The sequence below is a fragment of the Mustela nivalis genome, assembly GCF_964662115.1.
Source record: "Mustela nivalis genome assembly, chromosome: 5".
Lineage (NCBI taxonomy): Eukaryota > Metazoa > Chordata > Mammalia > Carnivora > Mustelidae > Mustela > Mustela nivalis.
The window spans coordinates 56627437-56644784 of NC_139024.1; the positions used below are offsets into that span (position 1 = coordinate 56627437).

General features: G+C 40.3%; 1 protein-coding gene across 1 annotated transcript in view; it reads left to right on the top strand.

Annotated features, from left to right (window-relative positions):
• EPM2A (EPM2A glucan phosphatase, laforin) overlaps positions 1-2560 on the top strand; it is a 234122-nt gene extending 231562 nt beyond the window's left edge. The window contains exon 4 of the mRNA XM_082730370.1: positions 2176-2560. Within this exon, the coding sequence (XP_082586496.1) occupies positions 2176-2234 (59 nt within the window). The 3' untranslated portion in view covers positions 2235-2560. The remainder of the gene's footprint in view (positions 1-2175) is intronic.
• The last annotated feature ends 14788 nt before the right edge of the window (positions 2561-17348 follow it).

Genomic DNA, 17348 nt, shown 5'->3' on the forward strand with positions numbered 1-17348 from the left:
TCTTTCCCATATTACCATGACATATTTGGTAAAATATCCCCTTATTTTAATGTATTCCAGAATTAGACCTACCAGCGTCCTACTTCAAGGGAGTTTCCAAAGACCTAGTCTCTGATAACAAATGGATAGGGTTGTAATGAGAGTGAAAGGTAATTTTTTTCCTATTTGGGTTCTTAATCAAAGTTACAGAGAGGATGCTTAAGGGTATATTTTCTTTTAGGTATTTGAAGTCCAAATAAACTGAACGCTTGATTAGGAGCTTATTAAAATACTATAGAGGGAAGAGGATAGAGAGTGAAGTTGGCAGGTCTTTGTGGAAATTGAGGGCTCTTGCTCTTGGGAGAGATCATTAAAGAAAAACTTTTCATATGGGAATATATGTGTGTGAGTGTGTGTGCGAGTGTGTGTGTATGTGAATGTACGTATGTGTGTTTTGAGTGTTCATGATGCAGAACCCCGAAGCTAAGAAAATAACACCCCTCCCCCACAGTAAGTACTATTTCTACAATCATGGAGCTTATAATTTTGCAAGAGAGATAATCATTAGACTACCAAGTATCAATTAATTTCAACTGGGATAAGTGCCATAAGGAGGGTTAGAAGGAATTAATGTTTAATAAGGGGACCTGATCCAGTCTTGTTGGTCAGGGAAAATTTCTCAGAAGTGACATCATTCAGATATAAGTTTCAATGAAGGAAAAGGGAGAGAATGTATTCCAGGCAGGAAGAGAGAGTATGTTGAGCAAATTCCGAGGTGGGGGAGAGGCTGGCAGGGCAGAAGATTCAGTATGGCTAGAGCCTAGAATGGAGGAGGAAGATAGATGGCAAGAGGTTTAGGCTGGAGCTGTAAGCACAGGGCTTTCCTGCTGGATCCTGTAGGGCACTTTTTTTGTAATTGGTAATACAGTCATTAAAGAGTATGGGAAGGGGAGTGGCATGTTTATTTGAATTTGTTTACTTAAAAGACCTCTCTGGTTTTATGGGAGAAGACACAATAGGTAGTGTGTTGTACTGCATTATCTTTTCCACTTCTGCATTCCCTCCACAGTTGGAATAACAGATCCTTGTTTTTTACCTTGTGACTTTGTACCCCTTCCCACTAGATGGGGGCAGCATATGTGCATGCCTGTGGGATGTCAGGCTTGGCAATAATACATGCATTGCCCAATGGAATGTTGGTGGAGGCTCTGGATGTGCTTCCAAGGTTTGTTTTGGCCTCTTGCTTCTCTGTCAGTCATGAGACTCATGTCCATGTGCCACTGGTCCCAGGATGAGACGGACAAACCTGAGCTAAGCCGACCCCCAGGCCTCAAGTCAGAAAAACAAATGCCTGGTGCCATAAGCCACTGAGATTTCACGGTGGGGTTTGCTAACACACAGGAGGGCATCAGAATGGAAGCAAGGAGACAAATTAATGGCTTAGGTAAGAGTCAATGGTGGATCAGACTGGGATAATGGCTATGCAGAAATGATGGAAAGAACTGAATAGATTTCAGAGATATTTAGGCTTTTGGGTGGGTGATATGGATGACCTACTGAATGCAGAGATAATGGGAAAGAAAATGCCAAAGATGATATTTCAACCAAAGTTTCTTGCAGTATTCTCTAACCTTATGGTCCTAAAGATAATTGAATATGCTCAAAGCTTTCAAATGCTTTATGTCATTTTATTTGTGACTACAAAGATCATGACTTTGTGAAAAAATTCAATAGTCAAGATGTCTTCTCCTAGGAGCCTACGGGAGAGGCTGCAGGCTGCTGGCCATGCACTGTTCCTCTCACAGAGGTAATCCCAGCCCAGGCTTCAGAGGACCTGCGACCATGGGCTAGACAGAGGACAGGCCCTGACTTCTGACATGATTGGTCATCTAATGTCCTATTAAGGCTTTGAGGCTGTTACCGGCACACCAACTTCTGCTCTTAAGAAACACTAAACCTATCACTTTTACAAGGCAGCAAAAAAAAAAAACCACCCCAAAAACAAACAAACAAAACCCCAAAACCCCAATGTATTACATTTTAGTGTAGGATGTTTGTCCGGCTTTCTGCCTGAGGCACACTTTATGCCTGAACTTGGATCCACAGCCTTGTAGCCTGCCCTTTCCCCATACAGTTTCCCAATTGTTTCTGCGTAATTCTAATGGCTGGTTATTTTTTATTTTTTATATTTTTCAGAGAAGCAAGACACTATTTTCTGTCCGTTAGCGAGCTGCAAGCAGCCTGGTTTTCACTAACACAGTGAGAAGATAAATGTTGGCAGTTCAGTTCTTGCAAAAATGAGGTAGCAAACTGCACCAAGTCAAGAATCCAGGCCGATTGTGACTCACTCTGTCACTGAGCAGGTGGGGTTTCGCGGTCCGCAAGGGTGTGGAGACAGCAAGCTGGCTGTGTGGCCTTCCTGATGGAGGTGAGGGCATCACAACCATCTGGGAGTCATTCATCAGGCAGCGTAGCCTGTTCGGTCTGAGCTTCTCCATTCGGCCTGCTGCATTTTCCCGTTAGACTGAACTCCAGCTTAGCGGTTGGTCTCTCTTCTCCTTTCGATGGGGTTCAGCCATTACAGGAGTTACTTAAAAAAATATAGATATAGATATAGATATGTTTATATATGTATGTATATTTTATATATGTGTATAAATGTGTATAAATATATATGTGTATATATATATTTATATATATGTGTGTGTGTGTGTGTGTTTTGACACCAGAATTAGGAAGATTAATTACAATTAATACTTAAAAACATATTTTAGGTAAGTTGGTAAAACTGGGATGTGTAAGATCCCATTTGATCTCCCACATTCAACATTCCTTTAAGATTTCCATCAGAGCAGCTGATAAGGACTAAAATATACTGATATGTATTTCTCCCTTTTCATTTCATAGTTCTTGAAGTCTAGGGGAAATATGGCCCAATAAAGGGGAAGAACAAAAATCAAAGTAGGAAGTGGTCTCAAAAATCTCCAAGCCATGTCCTGAAAAAAGTTCCTCCTTTTAGGTAAAACCAAATACAAAACAAGTATTTTTTTTCTTTTCTTTTCTTTTTTTTTTTTTTCCCTCCTTCAGATGTCAAAGATACTGTTTCAATAGAAGTGGCAGGAGATTTGGAACCATTAAACTTTGTTTTTTCTAGTTCTGATACTGCCAAAATTTATTGTATGGCCTTGGGCTAGTCATTTAATACTTCTGAGCTGCAGAATTCTCCTGTGGAAACTGAGATTTTCTTGGATGACCTCTGCGAAGACCTTTATAGGCAAAAGTCTATGTTCTTTCATTCTATGGATTAGCAGTTGATACTAGCCTCGATTTATTATTTTATAATGATATTTTTGCTGGTGTAGACACCTTTCAGAATCCATGGATCATTCTTTGAACGGACAGTAATTTATTTTGACTGTATTGATTACCCTAAGTGTCATTCATTTTTCATGATTAAGAAAAAAGAGCATTCTTTGCTCCATCCTGTTTGTGTTTTTTCAAGGCTATATTTCTCATCCCTTTAATCTCATAAATCTAAATCTAGCAATGGAAAGTGCTAAGAAGGAAGTGGTCTCAAAAATCACAATGAGCAAAATGAAATACAAAGACAAAATCGAGGGAAAAGGAAGAAGTTTTTTTCACTCCCATATACCTGAATCCCACTTGTCCACCAGGAGAAGTTCAGGAGTCACTCTGCCAGCAACCCTAGCTGTGGCCTCTGATAGAGGAAGAGAAGTGAATTTGGACACTTGTAACGGCAGAGGGGATCAGGAAGATAGGATCCCCTTATCCCAAGTGGATTCAGCTAGTGGAGAATTCTTAATGGTCCCTTATGGTTAGAAAGTGGTCAGAACATTTGGAACCACATCCTTATTAAGATGTAGACTTGACTTTCAGATTGTTTTCCTTCCAGTCAATTGTTTTACAGTTTTATAGTCTGATAATGTTTTCTACGAATTGTACATTTGTCCTAGATTCCTTTGAAATAACTCTCTGTTTTATCTACGAAGACTTAGCCTTATTTACTGTCAGTGTCTCGTATAGAAGGCTGAGTTTTTAAAGAAAAATAAATGTGTTTAAGGACGGAAAGTCTAAACCATGGTGCATGTTACTTGGAAATGTTCAATGTTTTTTGCCATTTAATGTCTTGTAAGTTCCAAGGGATAGAAACCAACTGGAGTCCTATGTGGCTTGGGTGGATTTTTGTGCATAGTAATCTTCCCTAATGCATCACACTTTGAGAAATTGATGTTAATTTGTCTAGCACGTACCTCTGGAGGATCTTTGGCATTTAATGGCTATCATTACAGTTGTATTCTTAATTCTCCTTTGTTCATTTATTAAAACACCTGTTTGGAACCTACAAGATGACAGATACTGTGCCAGTGGTGAGGGCACAAAGATGAAAATCCTAGATGCCTAACTCACTCTGACTCCTTTAACTGGCATATATGGAAGCATCTGTTGAAAATTAGGTCAAGTACTTTTGAAATCTTTAATTTTTACTACTTAAATTACATGGATTGTTTGCATGCAAAATGGTCCTAGAAAATTTTGTCTTACAGAGTGAAAATAATTCAAAGTATTTTAATTTACAAGAATGGCTTTCCATTAAAGATTATTCTAAAAAGAATAACCAAATATATATATTTTCTTAAACACAGTTAATACTTATTTTTAGTTCTTCACAAAACTGCTTTCATGCATGCTTAATTGATTGGTCACAAAGAATCTGCTCACACCTTTAAAATAAAAAAAAATTGAGTGTGTGTGTGTGTGTGTTTGTGTGTTGAGTGTTATATCCCCACAGTCCAAAATGGCTGCCAGTTCTATATTTTATAGGCCATAATTTGTATCTGACTTTGAATTGCTTAATTCTTATTTTATAATGGAATAAAAATAAGAACAGATTTTGCATAATTATAATTATTCTAAATTTTAATACATTATTTTAAATAGAAATTAAAAATAATTTCTATCATACACATCTGTCTTCTGAGTTATCATTATTTCTAAGTAACTTAAGGGCTCTGGATTTACCATAGACATAATTTCAAATCTTAGTGTTTACATTTTTCTTAAAGTTTCAGGACGTGCCCAACGGGAATTTCTAATAGCCTAAACATATAGGTTAGTTAGATGTCAAGAGATCTTCTGAAAGGATGAATTTTTTTCACACTGATTTTTCATGTTTCTTCTCTTCCTGTCATGTATAATGTTTATTCTGTTAGGTGTGTCCTTAATACTGAAAAGAGAAATTTCCCTAAAGAGAAAAATGTTTTAGCCTTTATCTACCACCCAGTTCAGATAAAACTTGACCATGGACATCGGTTTGAAGATTCTTGTTTTTGTTCAGAGCTGAAAATATGTATTTTCATATCTCTTTCTACCGCATGATTCTCACGGAGAATCACTCGTGTTATGAAAACAAACTGTTAGGGATTGATTTATTGGTTTGCTAATTCAACCAGGTAAGAGGAGAAGGGAGATGTGTAATGCTGGGGGTGAGGCAAAGATATATCCAGGAGGGAGGCCTTCCTGCCCCTCCGAGACTAAAGTCATTTTGGCTCAGCCCCAGCTCAGTGACTGAGAATTCCGAGCTCTTCTCACCACATAGGAACTTCTGACATTTTTCTCCTTTGTGGTTTCCTCTGGATTTTTCCACTGTGTTTTAAAAACATAGCATAATAATAGGAACGTTGAGGTAGAGTAAGGCCAACAGATAGGGAGATGACTGCCTTTGAAAAACTAGTTACTCACAATGCCCAAGAGCAGGAGTCATGCCAAGCCTTGTGGGCCTGCACGTGGAAGCATGAGCGTCGGCCTGAAGAGAGAAAGCAGGGGAAATGGAACAAGGGCCTTCGCTGTGTGGGTGTGTGTGTGCTTTAATGTACTTTAAAATTTCTGCTCTTTGCAAACTACTTCACAGACCTTTTTAAAACAAATTTAATTTTTTTCAGTGCTCCAAGATTTATTGTTTACGCAGCATACGCAGTGCTCCATGCAATACGTGCCCTCCTTAATACCTAGCACCAGGCTCACACAACCCCCCACTCCTCTCCCCTCCCAAACCCTCATTTTGTTTCTCAGAGTTCACAGTCTTTCATGGCTCATTTTCCCCCTCTGATTTCCCCCAATGCTTTTGCAGGAAGGAACAGGCAAGACAGGGTAAGCAGGCTTGGGGTTGGCCCATCCATGGAACAATTTCATCAGGCTCGAGGGCATAGGAGCTGTCCCTCATTGTCCCAGGGGATGAGAGTAGGTGGAGAGTGGCCCAGAGTGTGAGCAAGAAAGGAGATGGTTGGAGGTGTATGCTCTGCATTACTTGGTTTGTCTTTGAAGAGCTCTCTCCTAAGAGAGTAGTTTCCTATCTCTAGGAACTGGCCAACTGTAGGAGGGTCAGCAAGACCCCAGATGTCAAAGCATCAGAATACATGGTTAAAAAGACAAGGTTCATACAACTAGGTCTAGCTCACTATCTTGGTTCTTCCTCCTACAGACTGTGACTGAGAATACTCTTCATCAGTGTCCACAGAAGTTCTTATCACAATCAGAATTTTATTAGTGTAGGCTTGAAGTGTTAGTGGTGAGCTACAAGGAGTTATAAACAACTGTGGGTGTTATCTCTTTTCCTGTCTTTGCCTGGCTCCTTCTTCCCTCTCCAGTGAAAACAATTTCCTCTCCTTGCCTCTGGCGGGCAAATTCTTACATTTAGTCCCTCCAAGGTCTTAGCTTCTACTCAACCAGAAGCTTCAAATAATTTTCTGAGCACTGGTGGATCTCTTCTTCTGATGATAAATACTTCTGCCAACCGCTAAGAAAATAAAAATGCCCTATCTCACACTGATAACATCATAAACATATATAAACATCAAACTGATAAGGTGGCTGGAGGAGAGCTGAAAATAACAAAAGCAAGAAGTGATTTTATATTAACTATAAAGTTGAAATGAACATGGAGAATGTGGCACCATTGAATCCTAAGTGACAGTTTTGGCAGCAGCTTTGATAAACGTACCAAGGCTTTGCTCCCTGAGGCAGGATGTGATCTGTGAGCTTGTGTAGAAGGAATTTATCATATATGCTGGCATTATTACAAGGTAAATTGTGTTATCATTTGGGGAGAACCAAGCATGGTCTGCTATATAGCACGAGAAAGGACTCCTGGGTGCCCAAAACCCTGGCTTCGGAGGGGTTAAGCTGTCTTTAGAACACATGCCTCTGGTTATTCTGTGAAAATGACCTAGGAGCATCTTTAAATATCTGCTGTCACAGGACATGTGTGATGGTTAATGTCATGTGTTAACATCCAGAGGGCTGGTAAAACATTTCTGGGTGTGTCTGTGAGAGTGTTTCTAGAACAGAGTGTATTTGGATTAACGAACTGGGGAAAGATCACTCCCATTTTGTCAGTACGTGTCATGCACTCCTCTGAAGTCCTGATGGAAACAAAAAGGCAGAGGGAGGGCAAATTTGTTCTCTGTTTGTGCTGAAATATTCATCTATTCATCATTCACCTTCTCCTGTCTCTGACACTGGTGCTCCTGAATCTTGGGCCTCTAGATTTAGACTGAAGTACACACCCGGCTTTCCTGATTCCCTACTGATCACATTTCTCTGGAAAACTAATATAGTATGAGTAATCGGGAGCAAGGATTCTTGGTACACGAAATAAAAGCTGTGCAATTTTTTGTTGCATTCCCTTGGGTCTTTCCGGGGCTTGCATTCTTCTCATGTACAAAATGGGAATAATGTCTATATCCCATAATTGTGTAAATTCCTCTAAAGAATGTATGTAAATGTTCATCCTTGACTTTAGTATTGGTGGTGGTTACCACTCTCTGGTTAAATGGATCTCAAGTACAATGAGAAACTAAATCTCAGCATAATATTTGCCTGAAACTAATTGATGTAATATTTGTTCCCATGTTTGCATATTCTAAAAAAAATGAAAAGAAATTGGACAGAAATGTACTTTTTAAGTATATATTGGCCTATGTGTTCTGATCAGCTACAGACGTCTTGAGTTGAACTGGAGGGGCAATCAAGTCATAGGGTGTGGGATACTCCTCCTGATGGAGCCCGGATTTGACTGTTGCTCAGGCCTCATCATCAACAGGTAAGTGGCACTTCTAGGAACCAGAGAGAGAGAGAGAGAGAATGCAGAGTGAAGAGCTCTTGAAGAAGAGCTGCCAGAGGACTGCTCTCTGATTTGCATCCAGAGAAATCAGGAATATACTGCTCAGACACCTTGATTTTGCCATAGCTACTTCCTTCTTATTTCTAAGTAATGATGAAACATGTATTCAGCTCTCACGGTGCCTGGCACAAACCAAATAAAGAAAGGCCTGTCATAGGACAGCTTCTACTTTAAAGCCTTTATCTATCTTTAAATCCAAAGGTTAAGATTTCCCAGAAATATGAGATCATAATAAAAGAAGTAGCTAATAGTATCCTTCTGGACCATTCCCTAGTTGTTCTGCCTTTTAAATATAAGTTATATTTAGTGAATAAAAGTATCAGTATATTTTGGCTAATCATTGCAGGCAGGAGGTAGGAGAGATTGGAAAGCAGAGAAGCCACCATAACCTGTAATCTGTTGGTTCAGAGAGACTGAATATATGAAGGGACAATGGCCAGACCATATATAAAGATAGAACTTTGACCCACAACCTGCAGCAACCTGCCTGAGAAACCAACCCCTTATCTACAATAAATAACCCAGGAAGACAGCCTGCTGTAATTCAGACTTGAAGGAAGCCAGATTGCTATCTGTAGTGAGAATTCAAGAAGCTAAATAAAAAGTTCTGCAATAGTTTGCCCCAATGAGCCAAAACCTGATTAATAACTAACACTTTCTTGGGGCACCTGGGTGGCTCAGTGGGTTAAGTGTCTGCCTTTGGCTGGGGTCATGATCCCAGGATCCTGGGATGGAGCCCCACTGGGCTCTCCACTCAGTGGGGAATCTCCTTCTCCCTCTGCTTCTCTCCCCTGCTTATGTTCTCTCTTTTTCTCTCAGGTAAATAAATAGATAAATAAAATCTTTAAAAATTTAATTTAAAAAAATAACTGATCTTCCCTAATTTTTTTGCCCCCATGTCCAGTTTATGACCAACAAGAGAAAGCCCAATATGTATTCTTTTTCTTTTCTTTTCTTTTCTTTTTTTTTTTTTTTTTTAACATTTTACTTATTTATTTGACAGAGAGAGAAAAAGAGAGAGCACAAGCAGGGGGAGAAAGGGAGGGAGAAGCAGGCTCTCCCTGAGCAGGAATCCCAATGTGGGGCTTGATCCTAGGAACTTGGGATCATGACCTGAGCTGAAGGCAGACACTTAACTGACTGAGCCACCCAAGCGCCCTGCCAAATATGTATTCTTAACCAATCACGAAGCACATATAGTTAGCCCACCTGCAGCTTCCTTGTGCCAATAGCCTCCAATCAGGGCACGCTTGAAGCCTTATCTTTTTCACCTTAAAATCTCCAACTCCCCTACCTGTCTTTGAGTCTATACACAAACACAAGTGATAATGGCTGACTCCCTTGCTATAGCTAGTTCAGAATAAATAGTCTTTACTCTCCTCATTGGTTGGTGCTCATTTATTTCCACAGTTCTGAGAAGGACCGGACGGCTAAGTGTGGGTGGCTCTGTACAAATCGCTCCCCACTGTGGGAGAACTCCGTGATTGCATGGGTTGGCAATAGCATCTGTCTCTTAGTGGACAGCCCAGTGGGTCTGTGTGGGAGTGAGTGATGGTTAAGACCTTGAGAGTGTATGGGCAACCAAACTTCACATCTCAGCAATGAACCTGAGGGACTGGGTATAGACATGGCAAAAACAAAACAGTACAGCCCTTCCAGAAGGAGTCTGAGAGGATTAGGTAGAAAGCCAATAGCTCACAAAAACCCACAACATACAGACCGAACTGTACTTTTAACTGTCCAATGTGCTGCTGTTAATTTTAAAAAAATTATTTACTTTAGCAATTTTATGACAATATTTTTCTAACTTTTAAACTGCTTTTGACATAGCCTTGAAATTCATTTAAAAGGATTTCCCCCCTACCTTAAACACATCAAAGCAGGGCTTCAGGCAAAGAAATAACTCAGGGAGTTTTACTCCTATGAAAGTCAATTTGGAAAAGGTAAATTCACAAAGTCAAAGTGAAGTTACCAAAAGTATCATCAGAAAAAACAAAGCCCAATTGAAGCTATTATCAACAGAGCATTTTTACTGTTTCACTTACCAAAAATAACTATACACATGACACAATTGTGATTAAGACCTTGTAACTATAGAATGAATCTTCCTCACCTCACTGGTTTCCAGCGCTAATTGAGATGTGTTTCTTCATTTGCTTTCTTGTTATTTATTATTTGTGTCCTCTCAGTTACAAAGGTCAGCACTGCAATGCCAGGAGCTCTCCCTGGCTCTTTAAGAATCTGGAGGTTTCTACTTACCTACTTAGGGTGCTGGTTCTTCACAGTAGCAGCTCATTAGAACCATCCTACCTCAGACCAATTAAATCATAACCTCTCAGTGAGTTTATAAAAATAGCTCCCCAGGTGAGTCAAATGTGCATAGAGTGTTGAAAAAACACTCCTAGAGGAGGCAAGATTTCCTTGACAGTGTCACCTTGAGCTGTGTTTGCTTTGTTTAAAGGTTGTCAACATTTAATAAAGCAACTTTTACCTTGTCCTTTTTAAAGCGATGGTAACACCGATGCTCCACACTGGAGCCTCGCCTGGCTTGTTAACTGCTACTGTCCCAGGATCCAAGGTGGCGGTGGCCGTGGGGGTGGCTCTCACCAGACTGGGGGGAATGGGACAGCGAAAGGCAGATTCCTCTATTCCTTCTCTGTTGCTTCAGTTTTCGGTATGAAAATGATCAACTAGATAGTGCAGGAGGCAAAGAGATGAAGCGCGGGTGTATGTCAGGTTGGTTGCATGACTCTTCAGGAAGGACACATGCTGGTTCTGTCAGGAAGGAGAGTGTTCTGTCACCAGTGATAGTGACCACCCAGGGGATACAGGGCTCATAGGTGTGGTAGCACCTTTGCACTAACAATTAGAGAGAGCCTTGAAAAACAGATTTGGAGGCACGGACTCTGTGCCTTCCAGTCTCAGATTTCAATGCAAAAATAACACCGGGTGACTCCATATGAGGGACTTTGTTTTCTAGAATTCATGAGACCACAAATGAGGTACTAGACTTAAAAACACTCAGTACCTGGGCAGTTAGAGGAGGAAAGCAGGAGTGTCGTCCCTGTTACCAGTCTGTGTTTGTGGAGGGTCTGGCTTCCCACCTTCTGCTGACTGGACCTTTCCCTGAACAGAAATGTCTAGAGACAGCCTTTGGGGCCTCCTGACAGGCACATAACTTAGAAAGGCCTCTGCGTTCCTGATTTAATTTGAACATGTTTTTGTAGAAATGACTGCTTTGAATAGTTTCTTAATTTCTTCTACTCCTCTTAATTGTTCTCATTGTTTTTAAACTTCTCATTGATTTAGGAGAAAAGAGGTTCAGAATAATATGCACTCTCACTCAAGTTAAATAAGTGCCTTAAATGTACCATTTTGTGCAGGATCCCTTTCAGACCTGGGAGAGGGGCCCTGGCGGGCTGAATTGTACCTTTATTGTTGACCTTCTAAGTACCATTTTTCCAAGAGCACAAAGTTCATCTGTGAGTAAAGTCACTCCAACATTACCCCTGGTTTCACCCTGTAGCAAATTCTCAATGACAATTGCTAGTGGCACAGAAGGCAAGTGAAGCCATAAAGAATATTAGATTTAATTTTTTTTAGTTTAAAAAATTTTAATAGACTTCTTTTTAAGAGCAGTTTTAGGTTCTTAGCAAAACTGAGTGAAAATGCAAATATTTCCCATATACCTCCTGCCCCTAGCCCCCACATGCCTAGCTCCCCCATGATCACCATCCCCTACCAAGATAGAACATTTATTGCAATTTATAAACATACTTGACATGTGATTATCACCCCAAGTCCATAGTTTATATTATGGTTTACTCTTGGTGTTGCACATTTTGTGGGTTGGGAGGAATTTATAATGACACCTGTCCATACTTACAGTGTCATTCAGAGTCATTTCATGCACCAAGTCCTCTGTGCTCTATGTATCCTTCCCCCTCCCCTTTAGTTATAATTATTAAATCTGACAATTCCTCTTACCAAACACTTCCAGAACTATGTTCATCTATTCAGCAAATATTGTATGATTGCTTATAAAGTGCCATACACTGGTCTAGACATTGGAGATAGAGCAGTGAACAAGCTCTTGAGGGCTGGGCTTACCTGAGTCTTATATTTTGGAGGGAGAGGAATAAACAATGAACAAGCACAAATTCAGAAAAGAATTAGTGTTGTGAAGAAGACAAGTGAGTGACATAATAGCGTTTGGCGTGAGAGGGAGTGCAAGGCTCCTCTATAATGGATGGTTGGGGCGTCGCCTTTCTGAGATAGGGGCATTTGAACTGACATCTGAAATATGGGAAAGGATGGGCCATGCAGAGATTGGGGGAAGTGTTGCATAGAGCAAAGAACAAATTCATTTTTTCCCCAAATGGGAATAACTTGCTGCATTTGAGAAATGGAAAGAAGCTGTTTGTGCTTGGGGCATTGTGAGTGAACTGGAGAGAGGCAGGAGAGGGGGGCAGGGAGCTAAGTGGGGCTGGACAGCACAAGGCTTCCTAGGTCATGGCAAGGCACTGAGGACTTTTTCCAAGTGAAATGGGGAGGCACGGTAGTGTTAAAAAAGGGGCATGCTGATTTTATGAAAATCACTGGAATTACTTTGTGAAGACAAGTGGAACATGGACAGAGCAGTGAACCTGAATTGGCAACTGTAAGGTGGGTTAGGAAGCTATGCAAGGTCTAGCTGAGGGATGGTGGGGGTTTGGGTGATGGTGGTTGCAGTAAAGATGGAGGGAAAGGAACAAGGAGGTTGAGTCCAGGGACTTGATGGATTAGAAACAGGGTGAAGGACCAAGGGCAAGCAAAGATGACTGTGGTGTTGACATTTACAGGACAGGGAAAAAATAAATAAGGAGCAAGTACTTTTGTTTTAATTTGTTTTGTTTTGTGGGGAGACTAGACAGGATTAGTAGTTGTGTTAGACCCATTAAGTATGGGAACCCTACTGATGTGTTCATGTCGAATCAGCAGTTGAATGTACAAGTTTGAAGATGTAAATTTGGCGTCATCAGGGCATAAATTGTCTGTAAAGTCAAGGGACTAGATGAGATCATCTAAGAGAAATGAGCAAGAAGCTGGAGGGAGTGGTATAAGGTCAAGAGAAGATTGATTTGTTTCCTTTTACAGCAGAGCTGTTAGAGCATGTTCAATGGTTATAGAGGTGAATTGGTCAATGTTAGTGTCAAACAGCAAAATCTGGACACCTGGTTGTAAAGTATTCCTTGCTACGTGTTCCAGCAGGATTAATTATTCCCTTGTCTCTACTCTCATAGGATTTGCTCAATAGTATTTAATAACATTTTATTATGGTAAGTTATGTAAATTTCTGTCTCTCAGGTGGATAGTAAACTCTTTGGGAGAACAGGTATCATTTATTAATTGTCAACTCTGTCAAGTCTTTATTAGGCACATGATGTGTATGATCTTAGTGCCTCTTCACAATAGCCCTTTATGGAAGACATAATCTTCTCCAGTCTGCAGATGAAAAATTCAGGCTCAAGGACACTGAGTAACTGACACACAATATTTTGGGTTGGAAGCAGAATTGAGATTCCAGTGCAGACCTGCCTGCCTCTCAACCATACACTTCTTGCCACACTTCTATTTCAATGTGTTCTGCTATGTATCTTGGTGCATAGCACAGTAACCCATCAGGCACATGCTAACCTGAAATTCAGGAATGGTTGAGTGAAGTAAAACAAAGCTACAGTAATAAGCCTTAAAAACCTGTAATTCGATTACTCTCTCATTCTCTTGTTTCTGATGTTATATTCCATTTGTTGATGTAGGGCGAATATCCCAGAGTTTTCAAGCCTACACTGGTCCTTCCCTGGAATCCTGCTGTACTACTTGATCAGGAGAAAGAAACGGGGGAGCTGGTGCTGGAGGTTAGTTGAGTTGATGCTGGCAACTGGTGAAGCTCCACTTGAGAACTGCCTAGGAAGAAGGAGCAGTGGAAAGGGGAGAACCTTTGGCTAAGTAAGTGAACATGGTTTGCTGAAGTGTGGCAACTACACAAACTCAGAATGTAATTCTTTGTTTAACATAAAAATGATTATTTCCTTTTGTTTGGCAGTTTTCCTTCTTAGGAAGGAAAGTGAGTGCTGTATTAGCCCACTGCACTCACTTGTGTTCTGTTCTAATACAACTGAGGTCACCTGGCCTGAGGGGGGTTTTTGCAGGTCCTGACCCTGCTGTATCACCAAGGGAAAAACCGCAGGACTCATGCAGTTCACTGTTCACCAAGTGCTTGTTCTGTGTTGCTATTTTTCTATATACTTTGGGAACTACAAGAGAATTACTGTCCTGAAGAAATTTCATGCAATGGAGATCTCAGGATTTGAACAGATATTTAAACCACCATAATGGCTGGATTCAATTAAGAACCAGTCTTTCATTTTGAAAGCCCATACTGTTTACCTATTATGTACCCAGACATTGTGTTAGGAGCTACAGAAAGTTTAACTAAAAAAACCCCCAATGTTCTGCCTTCAGTGAGCTCAGATTCAGAAGAGAAGCAGACAAATTAAAAATTTACAATAGGGAATTTACAATAGGGAAATTTACAATAGGGAAAATGTCTTGATGTAGATAGGAAGAGGATGCTTTGGGAACACATAGGTGGAAATCCTAAACCCACTAAGAATCCTGGAGAAAGCTTTTCAGAAGGGGGCAAGATTGAGTTAACTATAAAGAATGAGCAATAATTAGCTAGTTGAAAAAGGTGGTGGAATGGGGAAGAGCATTCCTGGAAACAGAAACACATTTGCAAAGGTAAAGAGTTGAGGAGTTGGCTGCAATTCTGTGTGGCTGGAGCAAAAGGTGATGTGGTGTGCTGAGAAGCAGTGAAATGTGAGGTTGGATGCAGGCAGGCATGAGATAAGCAGCTGCCTGCCTTTGCCTGGGAGTATGGATTTCATCCTGAAGGTAATATAAAGCCTCCACTGAGGACTTTAAGCAGGTTTGCATTTAGGAAATAATACTCCAGAAGGAATGTGGATAATGGCTTTGAAAATGGACAAAACCATAGCAAAGAGGCTGGGAAACTGCATCAGTAATCCAGTTTTGAAATGTTGAGGGTATAAATTTCCGCCTGTGAGAGTGTGACTGGAGAAAGAAGACAGCTTAAAATGTAGACGTAGGTGATAGAATCAACAGAGACTGTAAATTCTTTTAATGTTGCTGGTTAGGGAAGGAGGTCTAGTTAGTCTTGATTTTTGCTTAGCTAGAATAGACAAATGGCACATTCTCTGGGTCTGCTTGTGGAGGGGGTAGGGAAAGGGTAAAACAATGAGTTAACCCCAGAGCATGTTAATTTTGAGGTATTTTTTCTGCATCCAAATGAAGAGAGCCAATAGGTAAAGAGTATCTTAGCTAGTAACACAGACAGGACATCATCTCAAAACATGCAATATTTAGGGCTAGAGTTAATGCAGAGAAGATGTAGAGATGTGGATCCTCTACAAAATGATGTGGACCATTTTGTAGTTCTTAAATTCTTTGACAGCTTGATCACTTCCATGATCATACCCGAGACATCGTCATTATCAATACATCTTATTCTTCCAAAATCTTAATTTCATCCATCCTACTCTCTGACCACTACTTCCTAAATTTGTAAGTCATTCCCTCCAGTGTACTAACTCCAATGATGTGTCTATGCCTACCGGGGCCTACAGTCCTGTGTTTACATCTTTTTCATTAAATAGTATTTGACCATTTTTTTCACTATCCCTTACTCCTTCAATGCTCAGGGTCCCTGCTTATGCACCTTAAATTTATGGTCAATCATTCTAATCACTTTCTTGCTCCCTCTTGCTTTGTTGTACTAACTTGACAAATAGTAACTCTGATTAAGTCCAGTCCTTTGCCTACTTTCAGTGCCTGTGCCTGTGCAACTGATTGTGAATGGAACACACACATGCACATGTGCATGCGCACAACCACACTATCTGGTCTCATTTTTACATTCTTGACCTTGAATTTCAGGTGGGTCTTTCAAGTGCTACCTGGCAATCAGATAAGATATTTTTATCTCTTATTGTACTAGATGGCTATTTATACCTTCTTTTGTGTCTTCAATCCCCCTTCCCCAAACAATCCCTAATCTCTTCTTTACTGTCACGAGATGAATTTGCTTTCTATTTCACTGAGAAAATTAGATAATTGGAAAGTTTACTGAAAACACAGACAGAATCCCTCCATCACCTTTATTCCCCATAAGAATCTAGCACACATACTTCGCTTTCTTTTCCATTGCCAGAAGTAAAGTCTCCACATTCATATTGAAAGCCAGACATCCCAAATATGTATGCGCTAGATCCTGCGTCCTCTTGCCTACTCAAGGACATCATTTCAGCAGTCTCTCTCTATCTCATCAATTTTCCACTCTCTGCTCAACAATTCTCATCAACACACAAACTGAAATAGTTCTCCATTAAAAATAACCTTCTGTCTCACCGTCATTTTGCTCCTCTCTGCTGCAACATTCCAGTTTCCCTCCTTCTGTTCATTCTTAATCCTTTTTCAATCAGGTCTTCATCTCCGCCAAAATTGCCCTTGTCAAAGTGACCAGGGACCTCCATGGAAACCAGGGACCTCCATGGAAACCAAAGCTCTCATTGTCCCTTTTTGTAGCACTTGACATAGCCGATGACTCCCTTCTCTTTGTTACTTCTTTTGGCTTCCAGCATTCCAGCTTTCTTTGTTTTTGTCCTCTATTGCTGATTCCTCCTTCTAAATTGCCATTGCTGGCATCTTCCCTCTTAATATTTGATTGCCCTAGGTCTCAGTTCTTGGTCCTTTTCTATTTCCCATCAAAACTCATTTTCTTAGTCATATCATCCTGTTATATAACTTTAAATACTGGGTGTATGCTAATGACTCCTAAATTTATAACTTCTGTCTAGACCGTTCTTCTGAATTCCAGACTTATATATTCAACTGCTTCCTTAATATTTCCAGTTAGTTGTGTAGTAGACACTTCAAGCTTTCAGGTCCCAAACAGATCTTCCAACCATCTGTCTCCCCTCAACATTGTCTGCCCACAGTTTTCCTCATCTCAGGTGATGGCAACTCCATTCTTCTAGATACTAAGTTCTAGATATTGAGTTGTCCTTAACTCTTTTTTGTCTGTTAGGAAATACTGTTGGGTATTGTA